The following is a 16,033-nucleotide window of genomic DNA, read 5'->3' as shown; positions in this document are numbered from 1 at the left end:
TTTCAGAAAACAGATTGTTTGGAATTTGGGAGACTCGTGGATACATTGGTTGAAGGTACATGCAGAAACCTGTGGAGTAGCTGTAGATCTTGGATTCCCACATGTGGAAGTACACTGGCATGAAATACGTGGAATGAAGTGGTTGGACTTGTTACCTCTCTGTGCTACTTTGGAGACAGAGCAACATCTAGATATAATTATAATTCATTGTGGAGGGAACAGTTTAGGACATGTGTCTGGAATTTCTTTGCAATTTGCAATGAAAAAAGGACTTGGGAAGGTCATGGACATGTTTCCAAATTCTCAAGTAATATTTTCACGGATTGCGCAGAGACAAATGTGGCTTCGTTCTTCTTCATTTGGTCCACAAATGGAGAAAGCAAGGCGCAATGTCAATAAGGCTGTTTGTGCCTTTCTAAGAGATTTTGGCATGTCCTCTTTTCACAATGAAAATATTATGTTTCGTAGTACATACATTTTTCGCAGAGATGGAGTACATCTAACTTATGCTGGCAATCAGATTTTTCTAAGAAACATACAAAATGCATTGCAAGCTTTTTTTAGAATTACAGCATCCATTTTGTAGTAGGTGTTGAGTATTTATAATTTTTGAAACACAAACACCTCCCAAAGGCTCTTTTCAGAGCCACCACTTCCTCCCAGAGAAAATTGCAATGGTTATGATAGGGTAGCACCCCAAAATTTTAGATGTCCGCGGACTGTCCGTGGACTTCTAAAAAATACAAAGGGCCCTGCTTCATTTATTTTCACTTCCATTTTTTTACTGTGTAACTGTGAAAGGCGGCTCTGAAAAGAGCCTTATTTTTTTTTTGATTTTTGTTACTTTATATTTTTTTTGTTTTTGTTATACACGACACACTAGGAGAGGAGGGGAAAGGAGGGGAAAGGGTGGGACACCAACCACAGGGATAAGAAAGGGTGAGCTGAGAGAGGAAGATGTAGAGTGGGTTTTATTTGGGGAGTGAGCAGGTCTTCTCGTGCTCTGAGACGATAGTCTCGAAAGCACTTCGAAGTTGCTCCCCCCTGCAGAGTACTGTGTCTCAGTACATACACACAACTGTGACCCTCGACCCTTGCTAGCGAACACTACGGACAGCTATAGTGTTGTTCAGGACACCTCCATTTTCGTTTATTTATGAACATTTCAGGACACCGCATGTGTTCTAGAACAGTTTCAACTTGCTAGCGAACAGTACGGACAGGTATAGTGTTCTTCAGGACACCTGCATTTTCATTTATTTACAAACATTTCAGAACAACCGCGCTGTCCGTGGACACCTAATGTGATGTCATCTTTGATGTCGTGGATGTTAGTCTTAGCAGTGCACGGTGGTGGCGCGAGTTATGGTTGCTTAGCTTACCATAAGTGGCAAATTTCATTTAACGTCCCTTTAACAAAGTTTTTTCACTAAATTTCATAGGTTTTTAGTAGCGCAACTTAACCATAACGTCCCTTTAAGAAAGTTTTTTTCACTGAATTTCATAGGTTTTTAGTAGCGCAACTTAACCATAACGTCCCTTTAATATATATATATATATATATATATATATATATATATATATATATATATATATATATATGTATCTTGAGACTGTTTTTTCTTAACAGTCCGAGTGAGAGGCACTCCCCGTTCTTTGAGAAATCACCAGGAAATCAGTTTTCTTTTTGGAAAAAATGTCCTTTTTATTATATAGACCATGCACAGCACATGACTGTAAAAATAAAACACCTAAAATGTGGTGCTCCATAATGTATGGCTCCAATCAACGCGTTTCGCGTTTCGCGGTACCTCACCGCTTGTTCACAACAAGTGATCCACACAATCAACACTGTTTAAAAAACACCACATGTGACAGGAGGTTTGCCATAGAAAGAAGACTGAGTGGCCCAGGGCTTTCGGATCGGCCATCTTAGAATGGGTTCAACTATTCAATATTTGTACATGTTACATTTTCATTTAAAAACCCACTTTACATTTAAAAAGATTAATAATATGTTTGCCATTTAAAATCAATTAGCATAAAAACACAAAACAGAAAAAAGTGCAACGTGCAATCAGTTCTTTAAAGTGCATAGTGCATTCCCCAACTTTATATGTTTGGGTGGGCTCATTCCCTGTGCAAATCTAGCAAAGTTAAAGTGCAAAATGGTATTCTTAAGGTGCGTCGTGCTACTGTTTCTGTATACAAAGTGCTCAGTGCAACTGCGCTTCTTGTTGTTATATATTGCTCATTTATTGGCATAATCATAGTGGGTTTCGGGAGGTATTACTAATTTATCCCCGTCTTTAGAATCTAAATGTAACAGATGACATATAATCACAAGTGTGAGTACCCCAAATCGCAGTCTGTGCCGATACCAATCTTTTTACATTTTTCCATAATGAGACATCTTATGGCTTTCAACCGGAGAAAAGAGGCATCAAATAGTGTCGTTTTGATTTTAATATATATATATATGTTGTGTGTTTGGGGTAGGAGATTGCGGGGGAATGGTTGGCACGGTGAGGTGGTGTGGCAGGGTCAGATGGGGGCTGGGGCGACCACTCTCTATTTAACAAATAAATAAATAAACCAGCCAAAAAGGCCACAGTGAAAAAAAACACCACAGTGAAAATGCCCATGTTTAAAATAGCTGCAGTGTAACTCTTGAAACAACAGCTAGAGTTTGCCAGGAAGTTGACTTCAGCACCTTGAGATATAGCAGGAATTCGCAGTGTTTCACTAGTTACAGTCCCCAAATTATCTGTCAGTTTAATGTGTTTTCCCGGCTCCCCTTTCCTTAATTGATCATCTGCAAGTAAGAATGTACTCTCCACGAGTGCACTACTTTCTTGAAGTACACTTTAATTACATTTAAATGTGTGGGGCGCTTATTGTTTGTGATAATAAGTGATGTTTTCAGACGTGCTTGGAACTGCCTTCTGGTCATCATCTGTTGTTGTTCTTTGATATGCAAGCCCTCAGGCAACCTGTTGGGAATCTACTGAAATTGACAAAGCTGTATTGATGTTTCAAAAGGCAAGACAACCCTTTATAATTCCTACTGATCCAAATCATAATCGTCATTGTGCATCGAAAATAGAGTTCAAGTATGGATAGTGGGTCTAAAGAGGCTTTCTCATGATGTTTTATGATCTTACTACTTCTATTTTCTGTACTAGTTCTTCTTCTTTCTTGTTACACTCACTAATCATTCCAGCAATCGTACTACTCCCCAAAATTGTTATGTGAATACAAACCTGTAATCTTTTTCAGCATTCTTTCATTAAAATACATGTAACGGCAGCACATGGGTACTGACACAACGCATGAAGTAAAATCCCTTTGCAGTGGTGAGATTAGTTAATGCTCGACCCATTTATTTTTCTTAATGGATATGCAGTCATATTAGTGGAGTCAATCCTAGTGTAGCGGGTGGGTGTATCTAACACACTTTTTGGGAGACAGGTGTTGGTAGGCACAACAAGACACTATTTCTTAATTTTAAATATTTAACTTGCCTCTTCCCTGTCTCCGGTAATCCCCTTTTACCTGAAATTCTGGTTCACCCCTGTGTATGCCTCTGTAGGAAAAGGGCTTGGGTAGGAAAGGTAAAAGGCACCAGGATTCCCCCAACCCACATGAGAAAAAATCCAGTGTTACAATAAGTATAAACTGGGGCTTGGGGCCTCAATACCTTCAACCCTCTCTTCGTAAATATGTTCCTTCTCAAGCTCTTCGCTCATCTGCCTCCAACTCCCTCAGGGTCAGTGGCTTCACCAAGCAACAAGTTGGTGGTAGATCTCTTTCTTCGGCTGGGGCCTCCCTCTGGAACAGCCTCTCTGCTTCTCTGAAACTTGATGGGAACCATCTCCATTTCCGCAAGCACCTAAAAACTTTCCTCTTTGCTTCTGCTTTCTTTCTTCCTCTCCCCTGCTCAACTCCTGGCTGAAATTGAAACTGCACTGGTCACCTATCTACCCTCTGATCTCGGTTCCAGGTCCCCTCCTCACCAGTTGCACACCTCCACTGCACTCCTGGCAACCCCTGCACTTGGGGCTGTATCTCTACAGTCCCCTACCAGCACTTGCCAATTGATGTCTGAATTTACCCTTGCACTTGCCACCAGCTGGCCACACATTTTATTTATTGTTTTTAATTTATTTTACTGTTGATCCCATGTACTGCACTGCCCCATCCCTCTTTCCATTTACACTTTTCCCCTCCTCCTCCCATGCACTTGTGCTATCTCAATGTCACCTGGCGTAGTAAGATCGTTGTCTCTGTCTTCCCTCTGTTCCCCCTCCCTTGCCTCGTCGCGCCTTGAAAAACTTGTGTAGGCGCGTTATAAATGCCATATCATATCATATCAAACTGCACACAAAAAAAGGTAGACGCAGGAATGCTGGCGTACGGTTCTTTCGCTATCGATATGGATGAATTGCATCAGTACAGCAGCTGTTTTTTATGATTTTGTACAACAAAGGGGGAATCACAACAAACACTATACAATACTAACACTATTCCAAAGCAGCTGCAGTAAACAAAAAAAAAAGAGTCTTTAAAGAGGCCTTTAAAAATATAAAGAAATCCCTATAAAGTGCACGTTATATTTTCAAACAATCTTTACTTGGTAGTCAGCCTTACCAGGGTTGCTTCAAGGCCCTTTGTGCTGCAGCAGATGGGTTCTTGTGCGGCTGGATGGTTCAGCAGTGCAGCAGCAGTGTGTGCAGTGCCTCCATAGTTCTGGGTCATGCGCGTATGCCAGGGGCAGCCCAGTGTTGATTGTAGCAGTCGGGGGCCTCGTTAAGTATTTTCACCTGCCCACATATGCCAGGGGCAGTCCAGTGTTGTTTTCAGCAACAGGCGACAACCAGCCCCACTTTCTCCAGTCCTTGCAGGCCCGCCTTGGCAGGGGGGAGGCCCAGCACTATCGTCCTCAGCGGGAGCGCACTTCATTGAGCCCAGACCACGGTGGTGAACTTCAGTGTTGCACCGCACAAAGCAATGGGGCGCCGCAGATTCACAAAGCCCAGACCGTGGCAGTGAACCAAGGCTGCATCCACCAGGCAATGGTTTTTGGTTTGGCGCTGAGCGGAGCGACAGCTCGTCCTTCCGCCATGAGGGTTGGGTAAACCGTCCATAATGGCGCTCTGCTAGTGCCGCTGTCAACGTTCTTTTTGTTTTGTTTGAAAGGTTCCACGTTCGGGTCACATGCCCGGGGATCCTTCACTTCTTTCCTGCTCTTCCCCCACCAGCCTCCTCCCCCTGGGGCAGGGGGTTACACTAGTCTTGCCCAGGAATTGTGCCTGGGAATTCTTTAGGAGGAATGTGGCCATCATAATGAGCTCTAGCTTAGGTCTGAGTAGTATAACACATCTCTTGACACATCTCTCTAGACCCGTGTCACTGTATGAGGGACTTTTGTGATGTAATGTCCAACTGTTCACTAACTAACCTCACCGCCACAAAAGGCCTTCTGGTAGGTACACGTGTGCTTATTGCTGCAGTTTCTGTGTCATAATCTTATGAAGAGAAATGCAAGGGTAGAATCATGCATGTTTTGAAATAGAGGAGGCGTCGCAGGCGCAGCAGTATGCTGGATGGGCCTGGCAGTCCCTGCATGCTGCTAACATCTATGTATGTGCCTTGAGAAAGCATGCCCCGTGCAAAACACTAAAATCTACCTTCTTTTAAACAATATAATTCTTTAGATGCTACGGCTGTCTGTCTCTCTTTTCCGGCCTATGTGTGAGACACGCTACACAGAATGGTGGGAAGTTGGGGGCAAATATCTATGTACAGGTCGAATAATCCAGATGCCTTTGTATATCATTGTGCTGATTGAATGGCAGGTTCTTTTAGTAATCGTTCTTTGGGGGTTCTCCCTCCTGTCTTTGCAGTATGTGGCTGCGACCTTGCCCAAGGAGGGTTCTTCATGAGAAAGGAGGATTACATTTGTACGGTGGACTATCAGAGGCTCTACGGCACACGATGCATCTGCTGCGATAATTTTATCGAAGGAGAAGTCGTCTCAGCATTGGGGAAGACCTATCACCCCGACTGTTTTGTGTGTGCTGTTTGCAGGTAAGGGTCACACATGCAATTTTAGTTTTTTTCTGAATACGAAATCCATTTAATTTGTTATCCCTTAATGTAAGAGTGATTGCCAGGTGTAGATCATGTTTGCATGTTTTCTTGTTTTCCATTGTTACTTCAATATATTAGTCTTGTAGGAGCACATTATCAAAGAGTATTCTCGAATTAGGCTGCTGTCCAATCGTACTAGTTAAATTTAAGCAACCGATTTTTTCATGCAAATCTCCAAGGAAAAGGTTGGGTGACATGTGAGGAAATAGAAAGTCAATTTAAACCCCAAATTGCTCTTTGTCCTTTGGCCATGATTGAAAACCCGCTCAAGCAAACCCTTCTAAACATGTGTGTGAGATTTAGACTTGGAATATACAAGTGGTCAAATAACATTCTACAAATTGGGAAAGACGGATCCATCTTGTTCCCACAGGGTGTACATACGTGCCCTAAAAAAGTGGTTTTGGGTGGAAATGCCTGAGTGGCCCAACGAAAGATGAGGAAGATTTATGCTATGGAGCATATTACTGGTTCTATTCACAACTTTTGCCTCTCTAGAGAAATGGAGTGGGGACCCTTCCTTCAGAATTACAGTACATTGACTCCCTCAGGGAAAGCTACGGTGAATTGAGACGGCCCTGAATGACATGGGAGGAGAGTAGAGCCCGCACAGGGAAATGCATGCCCCCTTGAACCCCTGTTCTGTAGGGGGCAACACCTGCACCCCAAAGTGATAAGACTTTCCCTGGCAGTGCAGAAAATCGTTGTGCTCATGGGTTTGAATTACAGTTGGTCTACGCTTTTACCCCGTCTTTCAGAAAGGGGGAACGGTAAAGGGAGGGGGGACGTTTGTTTGTTCAATTTTAAAACTACAAAAAGGTGAACAGTTATGTGTACACCATTGAGATGATTGCCGTGTTGCAATGTTCTTCGTATGTGTGTGCATGCTCAAGCCTAAATGAAAAATTATAAAAAAGTGGTTTTGTTTTGCCACAAGGCATATATAGATCTATGTTTTATGTGCTGATATAGTAGGTGAGTGTAAATACTTTACGACCTCCTCAAACAACTCCCAGCACTCTAGACCCCCAGGCTTCTAGGGGGTTCTGAAAAGGTTATAAACTAATTTGAAAATGATCAAGTCTTCAGTGGAGATTCAGGAGGAGATAAATAGAATTCCAAATCCTCCCACATGGGAATTATCCATTTAAGCTGTGACAAAGGGTCTCTGACTTCCTACTTACTTTCTGGGTCTAGCTAAGGTATAGGAAGGTGAAGCTGATCTACCTGGCCCGCACCAAATTCCCACACTCATCTTCTCTGTCTGTGGAATTTTAAAGCAGTTCCTTTCCACCACCTGGTCCGAGATGTCATTAAGGACTCACATATGTGTGTGTTCATTGTACATTCAGGGATTGGCTGGGCTGCTAGGCTTCCCGCGCCCATGCATGTCTAATTTATCTTTACCAGCTTTCCTCCCAATGCTGACCAAGCCTTGAAAGACCGGTAGCCATCTTGGATCTGCCAGAGTTGGGTCTGTATACCAGAATGTACACTATTTATTCATTTATTTATTTATTGTTTGCTTGTTAGGCGCTTATACCGGAAATACATTCTGTTTCAAAGCGCCCATAGGGCAGCAGGGAGGGAACATGGGATAGCAGCACAATTAAATATAAAAAGTACACAGGGGAAAAGGACAGCACAACCTACTATGCCTTGTGAGTATTCAGAATGTGCAAGGGCAGGAAGGAAGATGGCAGTGGGATAGGTGCTGTGGTGTTTGTGCTAAAGGGTGATCCACAGATGAAGTGCAAGGTATGGTAAGTGCTATGCGGCCAAGAGCCGCCATGGAAATAATGTGCGAATTTCCAGTGCAGAGGGTGTGCCAAAGCAAGTGCTGATGAAGACAAATGCTGGAGAGATTGGGTGTGAATGGTCAGAGGCCCAGGGGATGCATAAGGGTCCAAGACACCAATCACAGCGACTGTGAGATTAGCAGAGGAAGGAAGAAGGGAAGGAGGAGAAAAAGAGGAGAGTCTTGAGGTGCTTTTGGAACTTCAGAAGGTCCTGCTCAAGATGCAGTGGGAGAGGAGGGATCCAGCTGAAGAAAGCGCTCGGCTTCCTGCTTGCTGTTTAGCGAAATGCTTTACACACAGAGAGTTGGTGCCAGAGGAGCGTAGACGTCTAGTAGTAGAGTATTTGGTAAGAGAGAGTTGCAGAGAGAGTGGTGCCCGGCCTCAGGCAACCTTGTAAATGATACAGGGGGATTTGAATTTGATCCGTGCAGCAACCGAGAGCCAGTGGAGGCTTTTTAGGGCATGAGAGATGTGGCCCCTGTGCTCAAGGCCAAGGATATGTCTTGCTGCTCTTTTCTGGATTAGCTGAAGGGGTCGCAGAGTGGAAGAAGGTAGATTGAGGCAGAGGCTGTTGCAATAGTCAAGGCTAGAGAGAAACAAGGCTCTGGAAACCTTGAGTTTCTGGGGGAACGTGGGAAATGGGAGAATTCCTTTGAGAAGAAGAGTTGGATGTGGGACTTCTTGGCAATCTCTTGTGTCTGAGGGAGGAAGGGTAGATAGGAGTCAAAGATGACTCCAAGGTTTCTGGCTTCAGAAGAAGGAGCGGGGGAGAGCCCAAGGTGGGAGGCCAGAGAATTGGAAGGAAGTAGGGAGCAGGGATCACAATAGGAAGGATCTCAGTGTTGCTGTAATTGAGGCAGAGATCATTGGAAGAGCACCAAGCCTGGATGGCAGACAGGCCATCAGGGATGGAGAAAAGTGCGAGTTAGCCAGCAGGAAGTCTGAAAAAGAGTTGTGTCATCTGCATAACAATTGAAGTTTGGGGAGAAGGAGGAGATGAGGTATGCCAGCTGAGTAAGGTAGATGTTGAAGAGACAGGGGGAGACGATAGATCCCTGCGGTACACCACAGGTGGAGAAGGAAGTAGGAGAGGAAAAGGTGCCCAGGATGACATGGAAAGAGCGGTCAGTTAGGAAAGAAGTCAGGCATTCCCGTGCCCATTCGGTCATACCAAGGGTATTGTGGAGCCTTTGTATGAGGATGGAATGGTTGACAGTGTCAAAGGCAGAAGAGTGATCAAGTAGAATGAGGATAGCGGTGGAGTTGGAGTCCAAGGATGCAAACAGTTCTTCACGGGTGTTCAGAAGAGCATTTTCCATGCCTCTGGATGCTTGGAAACCAGATTGATGATTATGGAGACCACCAATAAATTCAGTGTGCGAGTTGAGTTTGGGCAATGCCAGCTTCTCCAGCAGTTTCCCCAGGAAGGGGGTGATTGAGATCTGCTGAAGGTTTTTTCAGGAGGGGGCGCACAAGGGAGTTCTTAAGGGAGGAGGGGAAAGATCCAGTGGCAAAAGAGTGGTTGCAGAAATCAGCGAGTGCAGGGGCAAGAGATCCAATGTTGTCCTGAAAGTTCTGGACGAGCAGGGAGGTACCTGTTTGGAAGAAGCCTTCACAGAGCAGACCACTCTGGTAACTTCTTCAGGTGTGACAGGGCAAAGGAGGAGAAGGCGGAAGGTGGAGGGGGAGTGGCCAAGGGAGGCAAGGGGGTGTGAAATGGCTTAGGCGGGTGAGTAATAAGGGTGTACAGGATGTCCTGAGTTTTGGTGGCAAAGTGTGTGGCCTGTGCATTGCAAAGGGCCTGTGAAGGAAGAGAGGAGGAAGAGACTGCGGAAGGGTTGGCAAGCTCCCTGCAGATTTTGAAAAGTTCAGCTGTAAGTTGAGCCATGTAACATTCTGAGCCTGACGTCTGAATTCCGCAGTGTTTTGGAAAGGACCACGGGATTCTCCCCATACTGCCTACGAGCCTCACATCATGTTGTGTGCCATTCACATGTACCACCATAAACACCAAGTGAGGACATCATCACAATACATGTCATACGCCCATTGCTGCTTATTGCTTTTAGGTCTGTGGAGTCCATTATGTATAAATTGTTCTCAAAGCTCTTTCCTGGCATCATTGTGAATGTGTCTCTCCTCAAGCGCTTAGTTCTGACCCCCTGAATCTTGATGCTATGGTAATGTGGAAGCGACTGACTTTCCAATAATCCAGCACCACCTAGAAAGGTAAACAACCAGGCAGGATAAATAAATCCTAAACTAAGCTTTAAACGCTAAGAATATTTTAAAGACAATGGGCCTCATTACGAAGCTGGCGGTAAGGTGTTAATGGCGTCGGTAAGAATGCCGGTGCCGTTAACCCCTTACCGCCGCATTACGAGGTCCCTTAGCGGGTCCCACTAAGGCCGGCTGGTAAATCCCGCCGTCCTTAGCGGGAGCCGCTAAGGGACCAGGGAGCCAATAACGGGCCCGTTATTAACAGGCCCGTTATTGGCTCCCTCCCCATTCCCATTGAGCCCTATGGGGGCTCGAATGGGAATGGGGATGGGTATTTTGAATGGGGATTTACCGGGTCCTCCAAGGTTGGAATGACCCGGTAAGTCCCCATTCAAGGAACCCGGACCCGGACACGAGTTTGGAGGCAGCCATGGTGCTAATAATAGCACCATGGCTGCCTCCAAACTCGTAATGACCCCAAATATATATTGTTTTTCAATAGCAATGCTTTTATTTGACCCATCAAGAGACCGGGATAACATCATTGTCACCACCAACCTCAAAATAGTTGGTCATGTTTTATTGATAGGCAAAATGCAGTTGTATGAAAAAAAAAAAATGTATGTATAGTGAAAGCTTCTCGAACGTATTGTCCGTTCACAAATTTCATCTTTTGTCTTTGATCTATCCTTCTTGCCCCCACTCAGTCTGGTTTCCGTCCCTGTCACTCCACTGAAACTGCCTTGACCTCTGTACTCTCTTCTCACTGCTCGTTACTCGAAACATTCTTCTTTTCTTATTCTTCTCATCCTTTTTCTGCTTTCGACACGGTGGACCAATCTTTGCTTCTTGACTCTCTTTCTTCATTTGGTTTTCGTGGCACTGTACTATCCTGGTTTTCTTCTTATCTATCTAATTGAACTTTTGCCGTATCCTGGGGCGGCAATATTTCTCCTTCTCTCCCTCTGGATCACAGAGTCCCACAAGGGCTGTTCTCGGTCCTTTCCTTTTTTCCTTATATACCTCCTTTCTTGCCTCTGTTATCTCTTCCTTCGGATTATCACATCACTTCTACGCGGATGACACTCAGCTCTTTCTCTCTTTCTCATCCTTAACACCTGATATCCCTCTCGCCCTTTCATCCTGCCTTACGGCCATTAAGTTATTTTCTCATTTTCTTACCCTAAATGCCGGAAAGACCGAAGTTCTTTTCTTTCCTGCTAATGTACTTCCACCCCTGTCGCCCCCTCCTTCTATTCTTTTTCCTCCCTCTAATCTCTTGATTTCTCCTACTGCTCGTAATCTCGGTCTTTACCTTGACTCTAATCTCTACTTCTCCCATCATATCTCACTCACATCACGCGCCTGTTGTTTTCACCTCTACAACATTCGCGCAAAATTTGCCCTTTTCTCACTTTTCATGCCAATAAACTCCTCGTTTCCTCACTAGTCTTTTCTAGACTTTTCTACTGCTCTGTTCTATTCTTTGGTCTTCCCTGTTATCGCCTTGCCCCTCTTAAATCAATCTATCACTCCTCTATTTGCTCACTTTGTTTGCTTTCCTACCGTGACTCAATCTCTTCTTTTCTTGACTCCCTCGGATAGCTCTCTTTTCACTCTCAGCTCAAATTCAACTTCCTCTGTCTAGTATTAAAATCTCTCTATGGTCTTGCCCCCGATTACCTTGCTTCTCTTCTCTCCTTCTATTCTCCCCCTCTGCCTCTTCGCTCTGCTGGACTTTTCCTACTTACTGTTCCTCATGCCCGCTGTGCACATTCTCGCTTTCGATCTTTCCAACTGCTTGCCCCTCTTCACTGGAACCTCCTTCATCTATCTCTCCACTCTTTAACCTTCTATTCTCTGTTTTGCTCTTCCTTAAAAAGTCACTTACGTCAGTCACCTGTCTGATTGTTACTGGTTGATTTCGAACACAATTGTCTGCTGATTTTATTGTACTGCTGCCTGTTCTCTGTGAAGCGCTTTGGTAAAAATCACAATATAAAATATAACAAAATACAAATATAAATACAAATTCAGCTATGTTTGGGCCTTCTGCAGCCCTACAATTGCTAAAAATGCATCCCTTCCCTACTGGTCTGCGATCTGATCTGAAAGCTACTGACTCCTGTATCTCCCCGTCCCCACCAGCTCCCATTGACATTTTAAGAAAAAAGACATACCGTGACTATTCCCGTTCCTCCTTGTGTCCTGTACTGCTGCTCTACCACAGTGCTTGTTTCTTACTTTAGTAGCAAAGTTCATGCTCACATGTTTTCCAGTGACATTTCACGTTACATTGAACTGCATATTATTGTGTTGGTTTTCTTACTGCCAATATGCCTTAGGATGCTTATAACATTAGCCACAGGTTGCCCCTGTTATATGTTTTATTTTCGAAGTTTCAGAACATGCTATATTTCAGTGAACTGCTTTGAAGCACGTGGAAAGGTGAGCACAGAGGAGGTCTGGGTTAAAAAGACTAAGGGCCTCATTACACGGTAGGCGGTGAGCCATGGCGCTACTAGCGCCATGGCTCATGCCGGTAAAATACCGGCACCGCCTTGGCGGAAAGGGGATTTACCGCCCCATTCCAAGGTTGGAGGGGCGGTAAATCCCCCTTCCACCATTGCCCTTCCCCATTCCCATTTCTGCCCCATAGGGCTCTATGGGAATGGGGAAGGCGCTAATTAGCTCCGAGGTCCCTTAGCGGGTTGGATTTTAACGCCTGCAAAAAGCAGGCATTAAATCCCCCAACCCGCAAAGGGACCTCGTAGTAAGGCGGTAAGGATTTACCGGTACCGGTATTTTACCGGTACCAGTAAATCCCTACCGCCATCCGTGTAATGAGGCCCTAAATCTCTTAACATTTTACAGTACCAAAAGGTACACTTCTAGTTACCAATAGAAACATTACCACACATATGTGTAACATAAAGGGAAAGTGGATCTTACCTTTAAAGGTTTTTCATGTACATTTCAGATCATGGTGCCAGCTACTCAGGTCAAATTGTAATTGGCTATTTATAACCGCTTAATACCGAGAGGTTTCTAAGCGCAGACCCGGGGACCGAACCTGTGTTGCTCCATCGCCTTGCTTCCAAGGTGAGCATGTTGCCCCTGAGCTATCCTCCCAAGATCTACAAAGTAGACAATCACCTGTTCCACCCAGATAGGGTTGGGCATACATGTCCAGTTACAGCAAAGTGTCACGAACATGTGTGGAATGAAATAATCTGGATGGGACTTGGGAAATCAATTTCCAGTTACTCCTGAGAAACTAAAACGCGTATAAAAAAAAAACTGTGCAATACTTGTTTAGGCTATGCCAATGACCAAAGGCCTGCGTAAAAAGGCAAGAATTGAGTTTTCTTGTACTCGCTGTTCTGACTGGTTTTGACCGTATGCCCAAGGACAGTTTATTCCAGTTTTTAGCGCCAAAAGCAGCAAAGGTTCCACCAGCATGGCGGTTGCTGTTAAACGTTAGAAAAGTCAACAGGATGTTTGAGGAAGATCTAAGGTACATTTTAGGGACATGCTTGCTGATGCTTTATTTGAGGTTTATTCGTAAAATAAAGTGTATTTGATGGGATACTTTGTTCAATGAGGAAATAGCGAAGGTCCCTTTGAGTAGGAGAGCTCGTATAAGGGTTTTAAGTTATAGGGTTATAGTGCCACCAGGAATGTATTTGTACTTCCATTTATTTATCTTAGAGAGCATAGTTCTTCGAGCATAAAAACTGTGCAAATGAAACAACAGTGTGCTTAGAAAACCTATTTCCAGGAGCTTTTTTTATAGTTTAGTAGCAGAATATTAATGAAACATCTAATTGTGAAGTGAAATTAGGAACAGTGAGCTATTATCAGTGGGAATATTATCACCATAGTTAATTGGACCCTAGTAGTTTGCATATACATATTAGTTGCTATTATATGCAGTTGGGGCAGGGAAGAGGGTCACAGGTTGCGGCTGTGCACTGTAGGCTCTAGGGGCTCCTGCAAGAGATAGAAAGCGCTTTAGGACGTTCTGGAAGTCCTCTGCAGTGGTTCCCTTTTATTTTAGGGGTTAGAGAATTCCAAGGTCGGGAGCCAGGATGTAGAGGACACTGAAGCAAGAGGCAGTGTAATCAAGTGGGGAACAGAGCTGTTCCTTTGTCCAGGTTGTGTTGTCAGTTTCTTCAGATAGCCTTGGCCTGTCGTTTTGAAAAATAGTTTCGTTCCTTCAATTACAGTATAACTAGTAAGCCCCTCAAAAACATTGTCACTATTATTATTATTATTATCATTCGTATTATAATTATTATTATGATCATAATTATATAATAATTATACAATATTATAGTATATTTTTGGCACGGACCTAGCTTCAGGAAGCAACGAGCATTTTACAAATCATAAGGGGAAGCAGAGATACAAAAAAGTGGAGAGCTAACAACGGGCAGGGGAGAGCGGCCATGTTGCATTCTATCAATATATCTTTGGTTGCAAATAAATGTCTGGTGTTGTGTTTCCTCGTACCACCCCCACGTGCATTTAAATGAAATAATATACATATTTACTATTAAGAATACTAAAAAAGGAAAGATTAAATAACATACATATTTAATATTAGAATCATGTAAATAAGTATTTCCAATATTTATTCTAATTAACCATATATTAACTGGTCATGCACCTTTCTGTTTTTAAAATGGCAGGAATTCGATATTCCAAATTTCTCCCGCATGTCTCCCGTATAAATTTCATTATGAATCTACTTTTCACTATGAAATATTCATATACATTTTTTTCCCTATATTATTGAGTATAGACCGTGCCTCTGCAACCCATTTCTGCCCAATACACCAGCATTTACCACAACACCACCCATTGTCACCACAGCACACACCTCTAGGCCCCTCGTGGGCATAGCTCGCTGCCTCAGACTCTCCTCCAGAACTTATACCCCCCTTGCACGCACCAGACCCATACTAGGAGCTTTAAGAAAAGTAAGACTCTCCTCCCGCACTACCAATAACCCCACCACCTCCCACTCCTTTAGAAACACAGCCAGACTCCAAGTGACCGGGTATTCACAAAACTGCTAACATCACTCCTCATCCCAAACTTAAAAATGATCATCAGAAAACACACTGCACCACCTCACCCCACCAGTATTCATAACCCAAACCAGCTGTCCCCCACTAGTCACAGAACCTCTAAAAGGTGACCTACTCAATGTGAGATCCTTAAGCGCTTACGCCATTGATGTATGTGACCTTATTCTCGAATACAAACTCGACTTTCTAGTAATAACTGAAACCTGGCTGCACTTAGCATCAGGCCCTTTGCTCACAGTAGCTATACCACCAGATTACACATTACTCAGAACAGATCGGCAGGAGGGCACTCGAGGCGGAGTTGCCATTACCTGCAAAACCCTCTCCAGTTTAAAGAATTCAAAACGAAAACATTGGTAGGATACGAACTACTAGCCCTTAATCTAGCTATAGACCCCAAAACCACCATCAGCTTCCTAGTAGTGTACTGCTCCACCAATAACCCTGATACTGAATTACCCCTACTAATTTCGCCACTCCTTAAACCCAGCACTAAATTCATCCTCCTAGGAGACATTAATCTAGGGTATAATGACTAATCCGACCTCAAAGCTACAGCCTTCTACAATGCATTCATAGAAATGCAATTTAAACAAATTGTTAATGCTCCAACCCCCTCAAAAGACGAATCCTTGACTGGATCCTAACTTTGAATACTACAGTCCTCCTAGAAGACATCATAGAAAAGTCTGGACTAATCACCTCCTCATCAGGTTCAACATCATCACAACGAGGGATCCCACACCACCCGCCACACTAGCACTA

At 43.9% G+C, this 16,033-nt stretch overlaps 1 protein-coding gene across 12 annotated transcripts in view; it reads left to right on the top strand.

Annotated features, from left to right (window-relative positions):
* The window catches only part of ABLIM2 (actin binding LIM protein family member 2), a 1,607,463-nt gene that overhangs the window by 552,805 nt on the left and 1,038,625 nt on the right, over positions 1 to 16,033 (top strand). For all 12 annotated transcript variants that reach the window (XM_069632024.1, XM_069632014.1, XM_069632022.1 and 9 more), the window contains exon 3: positions 5,907 to 6,090. In XM_069632024.1, coding sequence (XP_069488125.1) covers positions 5,907 to 6,090 — 184 coding nt within the window. The remainder of the gene's footprint in view (positions 1 to 5,906; positions 6,091 to 16,033) is intronic.

Source organism: Ambystoma mexicanum, chromosome 6q, assembly GCF_040938575.1.
Source record: "Ambystoma mexicanum isolate Mex_15411 chromosome 6q, UKY_AmexF1_1, whole genome shotgun sequence".
Classification (NCBI taxonomy): Eukaryota; Metazoa; Chordata; class Amphibia; order Caudata; family Ambystomatidae; genus Ambystoma; species Ambystoma mexicanum.
This window is presented reverse-complemented; position numbering and strand designations above follow the sequence as displayed.